Source organism: Mixophyes fleayi, unplaced genomic scaffold (assembly GCF_038048845.1).
Source record: "Mixophyes fleayi isolate aMixFle1 unplaced genomic scaffold, aMixFle1.hap1 Scaffold_46, whole genome shotgun sequence".
NCBI classification, from domain to species: Eukaryota; Metazoa; Chordata; class Amphibia; order Anura; family Limnodynastidae; genus Mixophyes; species Mixophyes fleayi.
In genome coordinates, this window is record NW_027448146.1 from 123,770 (window position 1) to 139,726 (window position 15,957).

The 15,957-nt window shown below is 39.3% G+C and overlaps 1 protein-coding gene across 1 annotated transcript; it reads right to left on the bottom strand.

The window, feature by feature from the left end:
* Positions 1-3,569: 3,569 nt before the first annotated feature.
* Positions 3,570-15,316, bottom strand: HOPX (HOP homeobox). Its single transcript, XM_075194537.1, has 2 exons — positions 15,131-15,316; positions 3,570-3,911 (listed from the first exon to the last, which is right to left on the bottom strand). Exons 1-2 carry the CDS (start codon positions 15,290-15,292, stop codon positions 3,834-3,836), a joined length of 240 nt encoding a protein of 79 aa, XP_075050638.1. The 5' UTR covers positions 15,293-15,316; the 3' UTR covers positions 3,570-3,833.
* Positions 15,317-15,957: the final 641 nt, after the last annotated feature.

Below are 15,957 nucleotides of genomic sequence, written 5' to 3' on the forward strand. Positions count from 1 at the left end.
ATTGGAAAATCCGGGACCGTTCATATTGTACCGAGTGACAAGGTTCTTATCCTATTAGATGCTGATAAGTCTACTTATAAAATGTGGGTGCTATATTGATTTAACACTGTAGCTGGTTGGAGTTTACTAAATTTCGTGTACCCATTTTTTTTACAAATAGGGCCTCCAACATTCCAGGATCCAGACAAGCAGCAGCTGATCTAAAGACACCAGCAGCCACAAGCCATGAAAGTAACACAAACAGGTAGGAGAGAGCAGGGCAGTCTGCCAACTATCCTGAATCTGGTGGGATTTATATTATGAGGAGGTCTGACTTGTTTAAATGTTGCACTATGGGATTCATGCAGAAGACTGACATATTAACATGATTATTGCATTCCAGCGCTTTTTCATGTTTCTGTAGGTAGAGGGCTGCAGTCAGTAACTGTAGTGGCGGACGGTCTGTGACGTGGTAGTGATAGGAGACTGCTGTTTTTTTTTTACTGGGCTTGCTTACCATGAACTGCAGTTTCTTGACATGTTAATTATGATTAATACCTAAGTTTAGTTAAAGATAAAGTACAATTTGTGTGACTTGAAAGGTAAGCAGTGGTGGAAGTTGGGTGTATATGGTAGTAGGCCATACCGCTACTTCTCGTACTGCCTTCATTGTACAATAATAAAATTCCATTCACTTGTTTACATTCTCATTACATTTTTCATACCGCCACTTCTAAACTTCCACTTCGACCACTGAGCTTAATATTCATCGTATGGAGCATATGACCAGCATAATTCAAAATTCTGGTAGATCCTTTGACAAAATATGGGGTCCATGGACATTATTCTTTAACTGCTGGGACCACAGTGTGATGCAGTGTAATGATAAAGGAGGGCACAGTGTGATGAGAGGGACAATAATGAGAGGCTGCATGGTGATGCAGGAGGAGCAGCGTGATGTGCGGCGGCACATAGTTTACCCTTCTACTTAACTATAGGAGTATATGGTATGCTAAAAAAAATATAATGCTATGGATTGTTTCAAGGAGGCGGGGGGGGGGGGGGCTGGGGGGCGTGTGAGGGGCTGGGGGGGCCCAATATCTTGCCTAGGGTACCATGAGGTCTAAATCCGGCACTGGACGTGTGTCAATTCTTAGAGGTAAAAGCTGTGTTTACCTCATTATATCATCCACAGATGGATAACTTGATAGAACGATTTCATAGATCCCAGAAACCCTGAAGCACAGGAGCAGGGCCGGATTAACCCTAGGGCTAACTGGGCTATAGCCCAGGGGCCTCGGGCATCCATGGGGCCCTTGAAAGTGCTCAGCAGCAGTATTGATCGGTCGGGGGCGGGTGCGCCCCCGGTGCGATCAATGCTGCTAAGCACTTTCACTGCAGTCCTTCCCTGGCACGCTGTAGTCTCCTTACTGAGGAGATCTCGTGAGTCTCACTCTCACGAGATCTCCTCAGTAAAGAGCGACTGCAATGCCAGGAGAAGGAGGTAAGTACCTTGGGGGCAGCTCGGCTCACCGGGGGGGGGCGGCTCGGATCACGGGGGGGGCCCTCACGGGGGAAAGGAGGCCCCCTTAGCCCAGGGGCCTCCATTCCCTTAATCCGGCCCTGCACAGGAGAGAAGAGATTGGGATACACTGTTTCCCTACCTAATGTAGCACTAGAGCTTCGTCACCAAGCTTCTACAGGCTTCAGCCTTTTAAGTTGTTGTTTGGAAGACAACCCAAAAAATATGTTAAAAGATGGGTGGGAAAAACAGACACAAAGGGAATCAAACCTGGTACAATTTGTATTCCGCATGCAAGAAAGGTTAATTAAGATAGCCCTTGTAGTGCAACGACATCTAGAAGAGGCACAAGAAGCACAGCAGCAGACCTATAATATGTCAGCAGTGATGCTATACTTTCAACTGGGCAAAAAGTATTGTTATTAGTACCTATGCTGGAGATCAAGCTTTTACTCACTGGCAAGGGCACAATGAGGTACTAGAGCCTATTGGCCTGGTAAACTATAAGCACCATCAACTTGATAGGAGAAAAGGGGTCAGATATACCTCATCAATCTCCTTAACCTTGGCAAGAGGAAACTCATGACTCATGTTCTGGCAATGACTGGATCTAGGTTTGAAGAATCTAAGGTTCCTATAGTGTCAGATTTGTCTCCAGGCCAAATAGAGAAGGCAGAGAAGATAGTATGCAGGAACAGAAATAAAATAGAGATGTCTTCACTTCTGTTTCAGGATGTAATGATTTAATAGAGCATGATATTGTTGCTCCTCCTATTGTGATCATAAACCAAAAGCCTTTTCAGTTGTCAAGGCTAGATGGCCGGCCATAAAAGAGGAGATTGATATAAATATGCAGTTGGATAAGATAGAGTGTTCTAGCCCAATTATGACAGTTCCAAATCGAACGTCACCATTTATTTCTGTAATGACTTTAGACACTAAAATAGTGTGTTGTGTTTCAATGCATATTGCATGCCTAGGGTAGATGAACCTGTGGAAAACCTAGCTAGTAGCAAGTATTTAGCTATCCTAGATTTGACAAAAGGGTATTAGCAAATTCCCCTCACGTACTCTTATTTGGGCTTGGCATAGCTCCAGCCGCTCTTCAGAGAGCCAAGAATAAACTGGTGAAACCTCGTAGGTTTTATGTTACTGCATAGCTAAGTGACATTGTATTATACTCTCGGGTTTGGAAGTCACGTATGCCCAAAGTTTTAATGTCCTCAAGGGCAGCAGGGTTAATAGCAAACGCAGTCAAATGTGCTGTAGTTATGGCATTGTTACGATATTGGTATTGCCTCTTTAACTGTGGATAAATCACTGACTGTATGTTTCCATTACCTCTTCAGCTGTGGTGAGTATGAATCATTGCACATCTGTTAATTTATAGTGTGTTTATCTACTGACTTAATTGTACCTTTGGACTTTAAAGACTGACTCCTCATACAACTCAACTTTTTGGATTCCAGCTTATTTTTAATTTTTATGTGAGCATTACAGATTAAGCAGAGAACCGCTTATATGAAACAATTGCCTGCTGATTGAAAATCTTTTGACATCTCTCTGCCTGTACTGAGGGGCTCTGGGCTTGTTTCAGTTGCTATTGGACTTTTTGCTGCCTTCAGGTGATCAGGAATGTTGGATATCTTCCATTACTATGTTGTATCTGTGAGGACTATTATCTATTATCAGAACTGTTATTATACTGTTTATAGTACTACAGACTGCCAATGTCTCTGAAGATGTAATTATTACAGCTGTCTGTTTCCTCTGCATCTGATCATTGATTACTCTGGATGTTTTCAACATATTCACAATACATTTGCAGTTGTTTGAACTTCTCTCCTGCTTCAATCTTGCCTTGAATTACCTAACAGGGACACTTGTCAAGGGCATTATATAAAAGTTAATTTAGATCATCCACTAGCCGGCTTATTCGTTACTAAGTAGAAGTTATTAATATTTCACCAATTTAATTTGCCTTACTGCAGCCATCCAATTCTAAATGTACAAACATAAATAACAATAACTTATGAACTGATCACTGACCAATCTTTATTATATTAGAATATCTGTTGTATGTATGTTTTTTTTATTTATTTTTCAAACACAGTGTAATAATTAAGATATTTCAAATATATTACATTTATATACAAAAAAAGTTTAGATAATTGTTACAACTTTTGCATACAAAATAAAGTAGGCAAACTTAAGGTTAAAGTTTGTTTTTTTTCAATTTCAGCATAATGCTCATATCTGTAGAAAAAATAAAATGTGTTTAAGGTAAAAGCATTGTGTTAAATCTGCTTGATGATATACGAAGAATACTCCTCTAATCCATGACTGAGCCACATTCTGAAGGTAGACCCTCTGATCTTCTCCATTTAGATAATCGAAATCGGAACCATTTCTAGAAAAAACAAACACAAAAATTATTTGAAGCACAGATATCATGTAGGTGTTTTAAAAGAAGCCATTAAATATATTGTAAATTAACATTATTTATGTCATTTCTACATCCATAGTCTTGAAATTGTTATTGGGAATACAGAATGTTTTGCAGAAAGTACAATAAGGGAACTCTCCAAATCCTCCAGTGTTGTATGTAGTCTCCAAAGGTGGTTATTATCAAAATGATTTTGAAATTTAAAAGGATCTGCAAACTGAAAATAAATATAACCTGTGCTGATAAAATTATGATAAAAAATCCCACCATTAATTAATTCAGCACAGGTTATTGCAATAGGAACATAAGTCAGATAGTAGACTAAGATTAAGTCCTCAACAACACCACCCCTTTATATATCTGAAATCTTGCCTCTAAATATTCTTCCTCCCTCCATTTTAAATCTAACTCTGACCTGTGCCTCATCTGTTTCTAGTAGCCACCTCTTGCTATCTCACTCTCACCTACAAAACTTCTTATGTGCTGCTACCCACTTATGGGCTTTCACACCCATTCAGACTCTCCCACCACTCCACTTCAAATCTTTAAACACTCTCTGAAAACCCATCTCTTTATTAGAGGTTATCCTACTCCTATCTATACTTTCCACATTAAAGCACCCTTACAACTGTCCCAATCTCCACTCTGAGCCACAAGCGCTCCTCTTGTTTTCCCCCCTGTACCCGTGTCAAGCACTGTGGAGCTCTGTGGGAAATTACAATTCAACTATAATAATATTAGACTACTTTGTTTTGGGTGAAATTGATCATGTTAGAGGGTCAATAATCTCTGCTATGTTTATATAGTTTTATTATTATTATTATTAATAATAATAATAATAATAATAATAATAATAATAATAATAATAATAATAATAATGATAATTTTGCATCATTTAACAGAACATGTTTAAGAATTCAAAGATTATTATTAGTAGTGAAATATCATTTCCCATGATCCAGGGATTCCCCAGGATCCAGGAAGTATTATTACAAATCTTAGCAATTTCTAATAATATGGCTTGATAAGATCATAGATGAACCAGAAGGGCAAAAAGACACTTTTATCAATTTTACTTTTCCATCAGTAGTCGTATAGCGTATGTTACAAATGTAATAGTTACATTTCTGAAAATGTTAAATGATTGATGATTTTGGCACAAATACATTTGTTCTCAAAGTGAATACTTAGCTTCTTTGGAGAGAATATTCACTTGTTGAATATTTATTACAACTATATCTATATTACATTCTAAACAGACATAGCAACAAAGCACCAACAAATTCGTCCAAAAAGGAAAGTTAGTATATCACAAATTTCCACTAGGGGTCATCAGAGTATTAAGAAACTTTCAAGAGCAAAGATATATAGTATATTAGCATCTTCAGCCTTTATGGACTCTCACAGCACAGTAGCAGTCTAAACATTCATAAGTAGCAACACAACTCAGTAAGCCATTCTACTGTGGATCAAAAGGCAAAACAGGATCACATTCCACAACCCAATGAATATGAAATTAGGATATTAATCCCAATCCCTATTGATATCAGAGCAAGACAGTAATTCCCACCCTAATGGGTAGGAAAGAAAGTGATGAATTTCTACAGCCACAGACAACACTTGACATTGGCTTCCATCACAATTCCAACTCCCAACAACATACTAAAGCTAACTCGCATGTGAAAATACATGTGCCACCTTTCATCACCCATGCAGTAACGCCTCTGCTGTACCAATGCACTCATCTCTAATTCTTGTATCCTGCTCAATGATAGGACAATCCTTGTTCATTGACTGCAATCAATCCTTCTCTAGGTAGCCAGAGAAAGCATACAACCAGGTATCATTATGTCGGGGTAAGTGTTGTCGCGGTAGTCTGCATCGATATGCTGACTACCACCGATCCTATCATAGAGCAGGTTACACAGCATCCAGTTTGCTCTCTGTAGATAGGTAGCCATCAGTAACACTGTCAATGAGTGGCAAGGGTGTATGTAGTAGATATCACAGGTGCCTCATATCAGAGATAAGGGTAATAGCGTCCGCAGTTAACATTTTTAATCAGTAGTATAATAGACAAAGGGGGCTTTCCATCTGATGCGAAACTCTAATTCCCAACATGCACCACTAGCAAAAGTGCAAACAAAGGCTATGAAGTAAACTAGGCTATGTAATTCCATAAAAGCAAATGAGCCTAAGGGCTAGATTTACTAAGCTGCGGATTTGAAAAAGTGGGGATGTTGCCTATAGCAACCAATCAGATTCTAGCTGTCATTTTGTAGAAGGTACTAAATAAATGAAAGATAGAATCTGATTGGTTGCTATAGGCAACATCCCCACTTTTTCAAACCCGCAGCTTAGTAAATATAGCCCTAAGTCTCTAAAAATAGATAGCAAAAACTACATTATTAATAGTAATTTTTATAGTGCCTTTATATTATGCAGTGCTTTACAGAGAATATATAATCGTTCATATTAGTCCCTGCCCCAGTAGAGCTTGCAATCTATATTTCCTACCACACAGTTGCACATATACTAGGGTTAATTTAGTCAGAAGCCAATTAACCTACCAGTATGTTTTTGGAATATGGTGTTATGGCTACCAATGCGGCATAAACACATAGAACAGGTAGACAAGGTCTTCACCTTTAGCAGCTGCCTTTCCCGTAGAGACTGGTTATGCTCACAGGTACTCAGATGCCCCCAGGTCTTATGCTCAGAGTAGTATGTGTTTATGCTTACACGGTAGCGTTCAGGTATAGGAGGTTGCACATGGAGTAGCGACAGGCCAAATGTCAGCGGACTGGGCAGGGCACCAGAGGGTATATCAGGTATAGGCAGAAAGGTCAAGGTCACAGACACAGGTTCAGGATCCAGGGACAGGCGTAAGATCAGGGTCGCTAGCAGAGGTTCAGAATCCGGGTTCAGGCAATAGATCAGGGTCAGAAGCACAGGTTCAGAGTCCAGGAACAGGCAAAGGTCATACACGGGTAATCAATCTCAGGTTAAACACCAAATACAGGAACAAATAGCAGGCAGCAGTACTGGAGACAGGATGCTATAACCGGCAGTGAGGCTCAGATCTCACTGCCTTAAATATTACAAAGAGCCAATCAGGACAGAGGAGGACAGGGCTGACAATCAGCCTCAGGAGGCAGCTAATTAATTACTAGCTAGAACTAGCATAGGTAATAACATAAACCAGGAAGCATGTATAAAAATATAAGTGAACCAGTTTAAATCATATGAGAGCTCCCCCTGGTGTTGGAGGATGTCCCTACACCCTCTAATATCTATGCCACAAGGATAATAACAGAGCACAGAAACTAAAGCACACGCCCGGCTGCTAGTTCACGCCAGGATGTGGCGTACCGCCGCAGCTCGTGACACATGGGAGGAAAACCATACAAACATGGGGAGAACATACTCTTTAACACATTTAACTCTCTTCTGAATCCTCCCGCCCCAAATCCTCCAACTAACATCAGTGCACAGGATCTTGCTTCCTATTTCAAGGACAAAATAGATAAGATCAGGCTTGAAATGGTATCTCCCTTGACAAGCAATCTGCTCAATTCTTTTGTAGCACCCTCTGACACTCTTCATTTGATCCCACAAATGAAGAGGAAGTTTCTACTCTCTTCTCATCTTCCTACTCTACCTCCTGTCCTCTTGATCCCATTCCCTCACAAATGGGTATGTCCCTGTCTCCTGTGCTCATTCCCCCTCTAACTAAAATCTGTAATCTATCTCTTTCCACTGGTATTTTCCCATCGATATTCAAGCATGCAGTGATTACTCCCATTTTAAAAAAACAGAATTCTGACCCTAACTCTCTCATAAATTACCGCCCCATCTCCCAGCTCCCATGCCCCTCCAAGCTTCTCGAGAGAATTGCCTACACACGCCTCACACACTTTCTTACAGCAAACAACCTATTGGATTCTCTTCAGTCAGGCTTTCGCTCTCAACACTCCACAGAGACTGCGCTGACCAAAGTTGTCAATGATTTGATCACAGCAAAAGTAATAACCAATACTCTCTTCTAATACTCCTGGATCTCTCTGCTGCATTTGACACTGTTGACAACTCTCTCCTCATACAAACGCTGCAATCCCTAGGTTTTGAAGGCACTGTCCTATCCTGGTTCTCATCCTACCTATCTAATCGCTCTTTCAGTGTTAATTTCTCTGGATCCACCTCTGCTCCGCTTCCTTTATCAGTTGGAGTTCCACAAGGCTCAGTCCTAGGTCCTCTGCTATTCTCTATCTACACCACTTCTCTTGGAAAACTGATAAGCTCCTTTGGATTTCAGTATCATCTCTATGCGGATGATACACAAATTTATCTATCTTCTCCTGATCTTTCACCATCTGTGTTGTCTCGCGTTACTGACTGTCTTTCTGCCATTTCATCTTGGATGTCTTCTCGCCAACTCAAACTCAATCTTTCAAAAACTGAATTAATAATATTCCCACCCAAGAACAGAAGCTTCCTGCCTGACATTTCTATTTCTGTCGATAACATGACCATAAATCCCACCCCGCAAGCTCGTTGCCTAGGTGTAATCCTTGATTCACAACTGTCGTTTATTCCCCATATCAACTCTATATCTAAATCATGTTACATACACCTAAAGAACATTTCCAGAATACGCACATATCTGACACAAGACACCGCAAAAACATTAATTCATGCACTCATCATCTCCCGCATCGACTATTGCAATTCCCTCCTTACTGGTCTTCCCAAAGTCAGACTTTAACCCCTACAATCTATTTTGCACGCAGCGGCTAGACTGATTTTCCTTACAAACCGTTATTCCTCTGCTGAGCCACTCTGTCAGTCTCTACATTGGCTGCCTGTATTTCAACGAATCCAATATAAAATTCTTCTACTAACATATAAGGCCATCAACAAAATTGTACCGACATACATTTCCTCACTTGTCTCGAAATATCTCCCTACTCGACACCTCCGTTCTGCACAAGATCTACGTCTCTCCTCCACTCTCATCACATCCTCCCATTCTCGGTTACAGGATTTTTTCCGGGCTGCACCTACTTTGTGGAATTCCCTCCCTCGCACAGTAAGACTTTCCTCTAGTCTTCAAACCTTCAAGCGTTCACTGAAAACCCATCTCTTCAGACAAGGTTATGATATTTCTCAACCATCATCTTAATTTCCCTAGATTACCCTATTGCTATCCTCTACACTGCTAACGCAAGACAACAACCTTCTGACCAACATTGCAACACACACAGTCCACTCTGAACCCATGACCCCAGCTCAATGAGGCAGCCGTGCTAACCACTGTGCCACCATGCTTCTCACCAGTACACTATAATGCGACACTATAAGGCTATATGTGGATGTTTTAGGGCTAGGTGGGATTCCTGCCTGGTGCAATAATGGGGCTACGGTATGTGTTAATTTAATGATGATACAGAATGCCATCATGGACTGTTTACTTCCTGGGCTCATACTGGGATATGCCCAAGTCACTTCTGCTTCGAGTTTATTTATAAAACTCTAATGTAAAATTGTGATCTATGACTATACTCAACACAAAAAAAAAGTTTAAAAGCCAATAACTGCCTACAATTTATCATAATGTATTAAGTAACTAAGTGAGAAATTTAACTAAAAATCCAAGTAGGCTGAAAATATATCTATATTTCACCCTAAATGCCTAATTAATAAACCTCATTTATCAAAACATTCTATGTTTAACATACTACAAGTAAACCCAGGCTTAGGCTAGGTACACACTGCAAAAACTTTTGACCAATTTGTTATCACTAATGATTTTACAAACGACAGAAGTTCCAATCAGGCTGCCAATTCATGTGCACACAATATACATGATTTACCTTGAGATCTGTGCTCTTCCTCTGGTTATAAGAGCAGTGTAGTCAGTCATTCCTGTCACACTGATTATAACACACAAACTAAACTTTGACTTTTCCACAATGTGATTATAAATTTCATTAGCTTCTGTGACTCTGAAACAAAATATTCAGTCTCAGAACGAATGGACGAATTAATCCACCTACAGCACTCTCTACATATAACAATACAGATATAGTGACAGGTTCCTAATCTCTCTCTGGGCAGACAGTTGTGTGAGTGCATACATGCTGCAGGATCAGAGGGCGGTTGGAACGATATTGTTAAACAGAACAAGCAATCAAATGAAACGACAATAGATACTTTGGAACGACTATCTTCATCGTGCAAGTATATACACCAAAGCGATATTGTGCTAAATGGTCGTTTATATGGTGTTTGGCCCGATAATTGGCTGAAAAATCTGTAGTGTGTATCTAACCTAAATGTGTATAATTTTAAAGAGGATAAAAAGATAGAGAGAGAAATCACTTTTCTCTTATGAAGATTGCATACTTCAAGTAATATTGTGAGCCGGATTGGGTTTATGAGGCACCGGCTCTAGTGTATAAACAGGAAACATTAAGGGTCAATTTCAAACTAGAAAAAAGTGCAGTCTCACATTGCTTCTGTATGTGTGAAAGTGCACCTACTTGATGCACATAGCTCTAGCAAGCAACCACTTCACAGTCCTTGAAACTACTCCAGGAGAAATCAATCTGGCCTATCTTTGAGGGTTTGTGAAAAAGAGTTTAGACACTCTTATTTCATATGTCTATTTTGTCTATTTGAAGCTATTACATTGATTAAAGTGCGCTCAGAAATGTACTTTTCAGCAGTTGTGCAACTGGAAGGTTCAAAATGCTTCCCATTAAATAGTAGGATGAGGCCCAATCTCTGACACCTCAGAGGTCTGAGGAGATAGAAAATTCACACTTACATGGAAAGGTGTAGCAACAGTTTTCAGCTAGCTCCTTCAATTGTCAGAAACTATGCTGAGAAACTAACCTTACATTTAATTGTTAAAATCAAGTCAAGGTGTGTATAGCAAGAAAACTCTCCAATAGAACAGTCAGAATACTGGTAACAGATGCAAACAGGGGACCACAGACCTGTATAAACAACACCCTGCTGCCTTTGGAGTAGTGGACTACCAGGGGAGGGCTGGCAAAGTTTAGCTCGGGGGGCAAGACTCGACTTAGCAGCCTATTTTAAAAGCCCAGTGACCCAGCTAAAGATAGCCCACTAAGGAACTGGCCCGGGGGGGAAGATGCCCCCCTGCCCCCCAGCCCATCCTGCCCCTGTTGACCACAAGTTCATAAAACAGTATTCTAATAATGGTCTAGGAGAGAAAATTGTCTGAAGAAAATATTTACTACAACCTCTACAACAGCTTCTTTATAACAACATGACTTAATTTGATATCTTTCAAAGTTCTAAGCAGATAAAACCACTTTATGTTGTTACATATTTTTGTCTGCATGAATCAATTATAACATAAGCAATATTATCAGCTGACACATAGCTAGAAAGCCCTACAGCAATGGGGTGCATACAGAAAGACCCTGGTCATCTGCCGCCCTCCAAGCCTTCACCTACAACCCCTAGCTCCTTCCTACTTTAGTGTCAGATTTGTTTATGTGTCTCTTCCTTTTGTTAAATATATTTATTTAACTTTTAACTGAGATAAGAGTAATGTGAGGTCCTGTTGAAGGTTAGAAGGCCACAACATGCGGCCCCTGAAGTGTTTCAGGTTTGCAATCACTGACCTACAGTATGACCAATCTGGATTTAAATTCTGGAGTGAGGTGGAGTGAGGACGTTTCTTGCATAATACAGATTAAATGCACCAGTGCGCCAGCAATTTTATTAAAATGAGATATAAGGGTGGAGATGACACATTTCTAGGGGTGTTCAATTTTATGAAGCCACTTGGCAGACTCCCACCACGTCCCACACACCACACATGGAAAATAGTCTACTAATAAATTAACTATGTATTCTGTTTTATGCCTTCAGGTATATGTAAAAAGATATTAAACATATATGATAACAGGATTAAGCAAAGGACAGTCTGTTGCTGCTGCAATCAATCTCCCATTGTCCTATAGATTGTAAGCTTGCAAGCAGGGTTCTTTTACCTCTCTGTCTGTATGTACTACCCAGTATTGTCTTATTAATGTTTGTTCCCAATTGTAAAGCGCTACGGAATTTGATGGCGCTATATAAATAAATGTTGATGATGATGATGAATTCTACCACCCAAGCCCAGAATTGTATGCTTTTTCCAACATCACGGTCTGTGGGTTACCCCAATCTGCCCATTATCCATCCTAACTCTGTGCCTGTTTGCGAGGTCACCATTTGTCAAGCAAATCAAAAATTACAAAAGTAAGTATGACGTCATCACAAATGCAAATGAGCAGCTTATATATATTTCAATGTGCAGACATCACATGGCTCTAAACCATTTCATTAATAATAAGACTACTGTGTTCCTGCGTGCTGTTTTTTTGTTATATTAATGTGTTGTAGAAATGTTAGAGCCAGACACCGCTTTTATAACAGACATTTAAGATCAGCACAAGAACAAGCAGCTCAGTGTGAGACAGACAAGGTTGATGTTCTGCATTACCCATTAATGTATCAGTTTCACTTGTTGCTGAAAGAAGAGGCACAATTGATGCCTTTCTGTACCACAAGGTCAGTCTGGGAAAAGCAGGAGGAACAAGCAGCAAGCTGATAATAAAACCGAATAAAGACTGGCCTATGACTGCAAATTAACTGTTTATAAGAGTCTGTAATCTGTTTATGCATTATATGTAGAGAGTTTGATTAGCAAGATATGCACAGTGGGTCATATGACAAACTAAGACAAGTGCCATTAAATAGCTATATTTAAAAGCAATGAATGCTAGTGTCATATAGTTTACTGCTATGGTTCCTTCCATGAGACACATTTTATTTTTGCAACATTTTATGAGAGATACATTATAGTTAAGGAATGTAACAACAGGATTTAAAACACAGAGAAGAAAAAAACCATAATTTAATTAAGAAGCCATAAAGTTACATTTTTACAGGATGATTAGATTTGTACAAGTCCGTTTAATAAGTTCCGCTAGGGATCTGAGTATTTTGTAGCCTGTGAGTGTTACAAACACAAGTCTACCACACTTTCCAGCAGATAACCCTATCCAAAAATTAGGAAATCTGAGGTCTTGTCCACATGAATGTGTTATCAGGGTGTAATGTTGGGAATTTTTCTGATATATATTTAATTGATGGGTAACTAGCACAGAAACATTATATTATATTATATCCTACTAGTTTCACCTATTTTCCTCTTTCCATATTCAAACCAAGTCTACCTAACATTAAAGTATGTCCATAGTGGTGTTATCTCAAGCAGCTAATAGCAGGATCAGTGAATCACAGACTGGGTACATTTGCAATGGACATTTAGAACACCATTACAACTCTGCTGATGTCACGTACTAATATTTGAGAGACCTTGGCCACATACAGTTGGGAGAGGGGCAAGTTCTAAGAACAGTATCCAAGTTAATGCCCATAGACCCAAGGATAAGAATGAACTTGCAGATGTGGCCTCAGCAATAGCAATGAATAACTGTTTTTTTTATTGCTAACGTGCAATGCGTGAATTGTGTTTAAAAAAAAGATACATTCTACATTTTATGCTGAGTTGGATGCATATCAGCTGATTGTCATAATTATCAGTTTGTAACTTATACCAGGGGGAGAACACCTTTCAACAGATTCGTTTCCTGACAGGCGTAGATATATCGATCTATATCAGTCGCATTTATGTGAAAACACCAATATTGTACTTTTCTTCCACCTGCAATTTTGTGAAATCACTTGATTTTCAGTTTGACTGCCAGTTTGCACTGGGGTGCCTATATGTCCATGTTTAGCCCTGTTCTTTTGTACTTCTGCAGAGGAGAGCATTTCTAGGTGTCCTACAATCAATGTACGGAAAATCTTCAGACATGAAACAGACATGTTATAAAGATTGTCCTGATGTTTCCACAATGTCATGATTAATTTAAGACATAAATTGAATCCAAACTTTAATTCAGTATTTTAGGGGAAAAAATGAAGTTTTCTTTTTTGAAACAGGTTCTTCTAAATTGATAGGAAGTCCGACTTTGATGTGAAGTTTACGCTTTTGCACTGTCCCCTCTCATAGATTTAACCACATTTCTGCATAGCTTGGAATACTGTGTAAGCTGCAAAGTGTATTACCACGGACAAGGTGTATAACCCTAGAGTTATCAACATTAAAATTCATCTGCCATTTCATATGGCCCAGTTTGCCATGTTGTAAATTTGTGTAAACCTCTCGGTAGCAATATACTATTCCACCATGTTAATAACCTTACATTAGCAAATATGGACAGGATAAAAACAGGACAGGGCCCAAAACTGATCCACAGATCCCTGTTAATTTATAATCCCTAAACCAGGATCTGTCTAAATATCTTGCAGAGGCGCTGAAAGAAATAGAGGCTCTACAGAAGGGCATTCTGGCTGTAGGCAGTGATCTAAACTGGGCCCCAGACTCCATACTGCACACAACTCTCATCTGCAAACAACACTTCATGTTAAAGTGCATGCTTTATGGTAACCAGCTGGTCTACATGTGAGAATACAACACTGGAAAGACAAGACTATACTTTTAATCATACACGCACTCTACTTACTCACGCATAGACTATTTCCTCATGAGCAAGAGACACATACATCTCTTAGGATACAAACATTGGCCAAATTCTTAGTCATATCTCGCACATGTCTCCTTATCTCTTTCACTAACCTCTGTTACACCTAAACAAAGCTCTCAGAGATTTAATGAATTCCTGGTACAATTCATACTATTAATAAATAGTGGCAGAAAGTCCAACTTTGTGAAGTTTACACTTTTGTACACTCCCCCCACTCAGATTTAGCCACTTCCTCTGTAGCTTGGTCACTTATAATATGTAAAGAGTTTTCTCCTAGTGCTGAGAGAAGACAATAAGCTTGAAAGTGCGTTTTTTCCATCTAGCAGTGATTTACAGTACTCATCCAGTGCACTTCATATGTGAGGTCCATTATACGAAAAGGTGTGAAGACTCTGATTGCCTCCAAATAAACATAAAAGGTATGAATATGTAACTATAAATGTTTACTTTACCAGGGGAAATTGCATGGACTAATTAAATTTCAGATAACAGTGGTGTCCTGGTTTTATGAGAGCTCTATTTATACTATGCAGGTAGTATACTCACTACTGTTTCCTGCTCTGTAAGTCCGGTCTCAATCGCAATCAGCATCAAAGTGGTCCAGTCAGGCTGCTTGCACAGTTTAAAATTATACTCAAGAACCTCAATCTGATCTTGGGTCAGGTTCTTTTCTTCATTTTCACAGGTTTCTGTTTGAAGCGAGGTCATATTTAGTACCAAAGTTCTCGTACCAACCAACCTGTAATACAATTTGAAACATAAAGACATTTTTTTAAAGCATATCTTTAACACACTTTATGCTAAAATACTTTTTTTTCAGCATCATTTAAGTATTACATAAATGATGTAAATAATAGAGATGTTCACTGACCCCTGTGTTTTGGTTTTGGTTTTGGATCTGGATTAACTTTGTATTTTAGTTTTGGTTTTGGCAAAACCGCCCTCGCATGTTTTGGTTTTGGATCCCTAATTTTTTCTAAAATCCCTATTTTTTTTTTGCTAAAATCACATATTATGGTTCTTTTTTTGCTCCTACATTATTAACATCAATAACATTAATTTCCAGTCATTTCCAGTCAATTTTTGTCAAGTAATAAAAACAATGCTACTCCTCCTGTTTCTGAATCCAAAACCTGTGAGATCCGACAACGCAACGATGACGTTTTGCCTCGATTCAGATCCGAGGACGCGCAAAAGTACCGAGCCGGCTCACGAGCCTACTCAGATCCCCTAATTTCGGGTGGGTTCAGTTTTCAGAAAACCGAGCCCGAGCATCTCTGGTAAACAAGTATTGTAAACATACAGTGTTCATTAAATGAAACATTAAGAATTGTAAACATTAAGTATTGTACGTAAACAGCAAAAAATTTCCC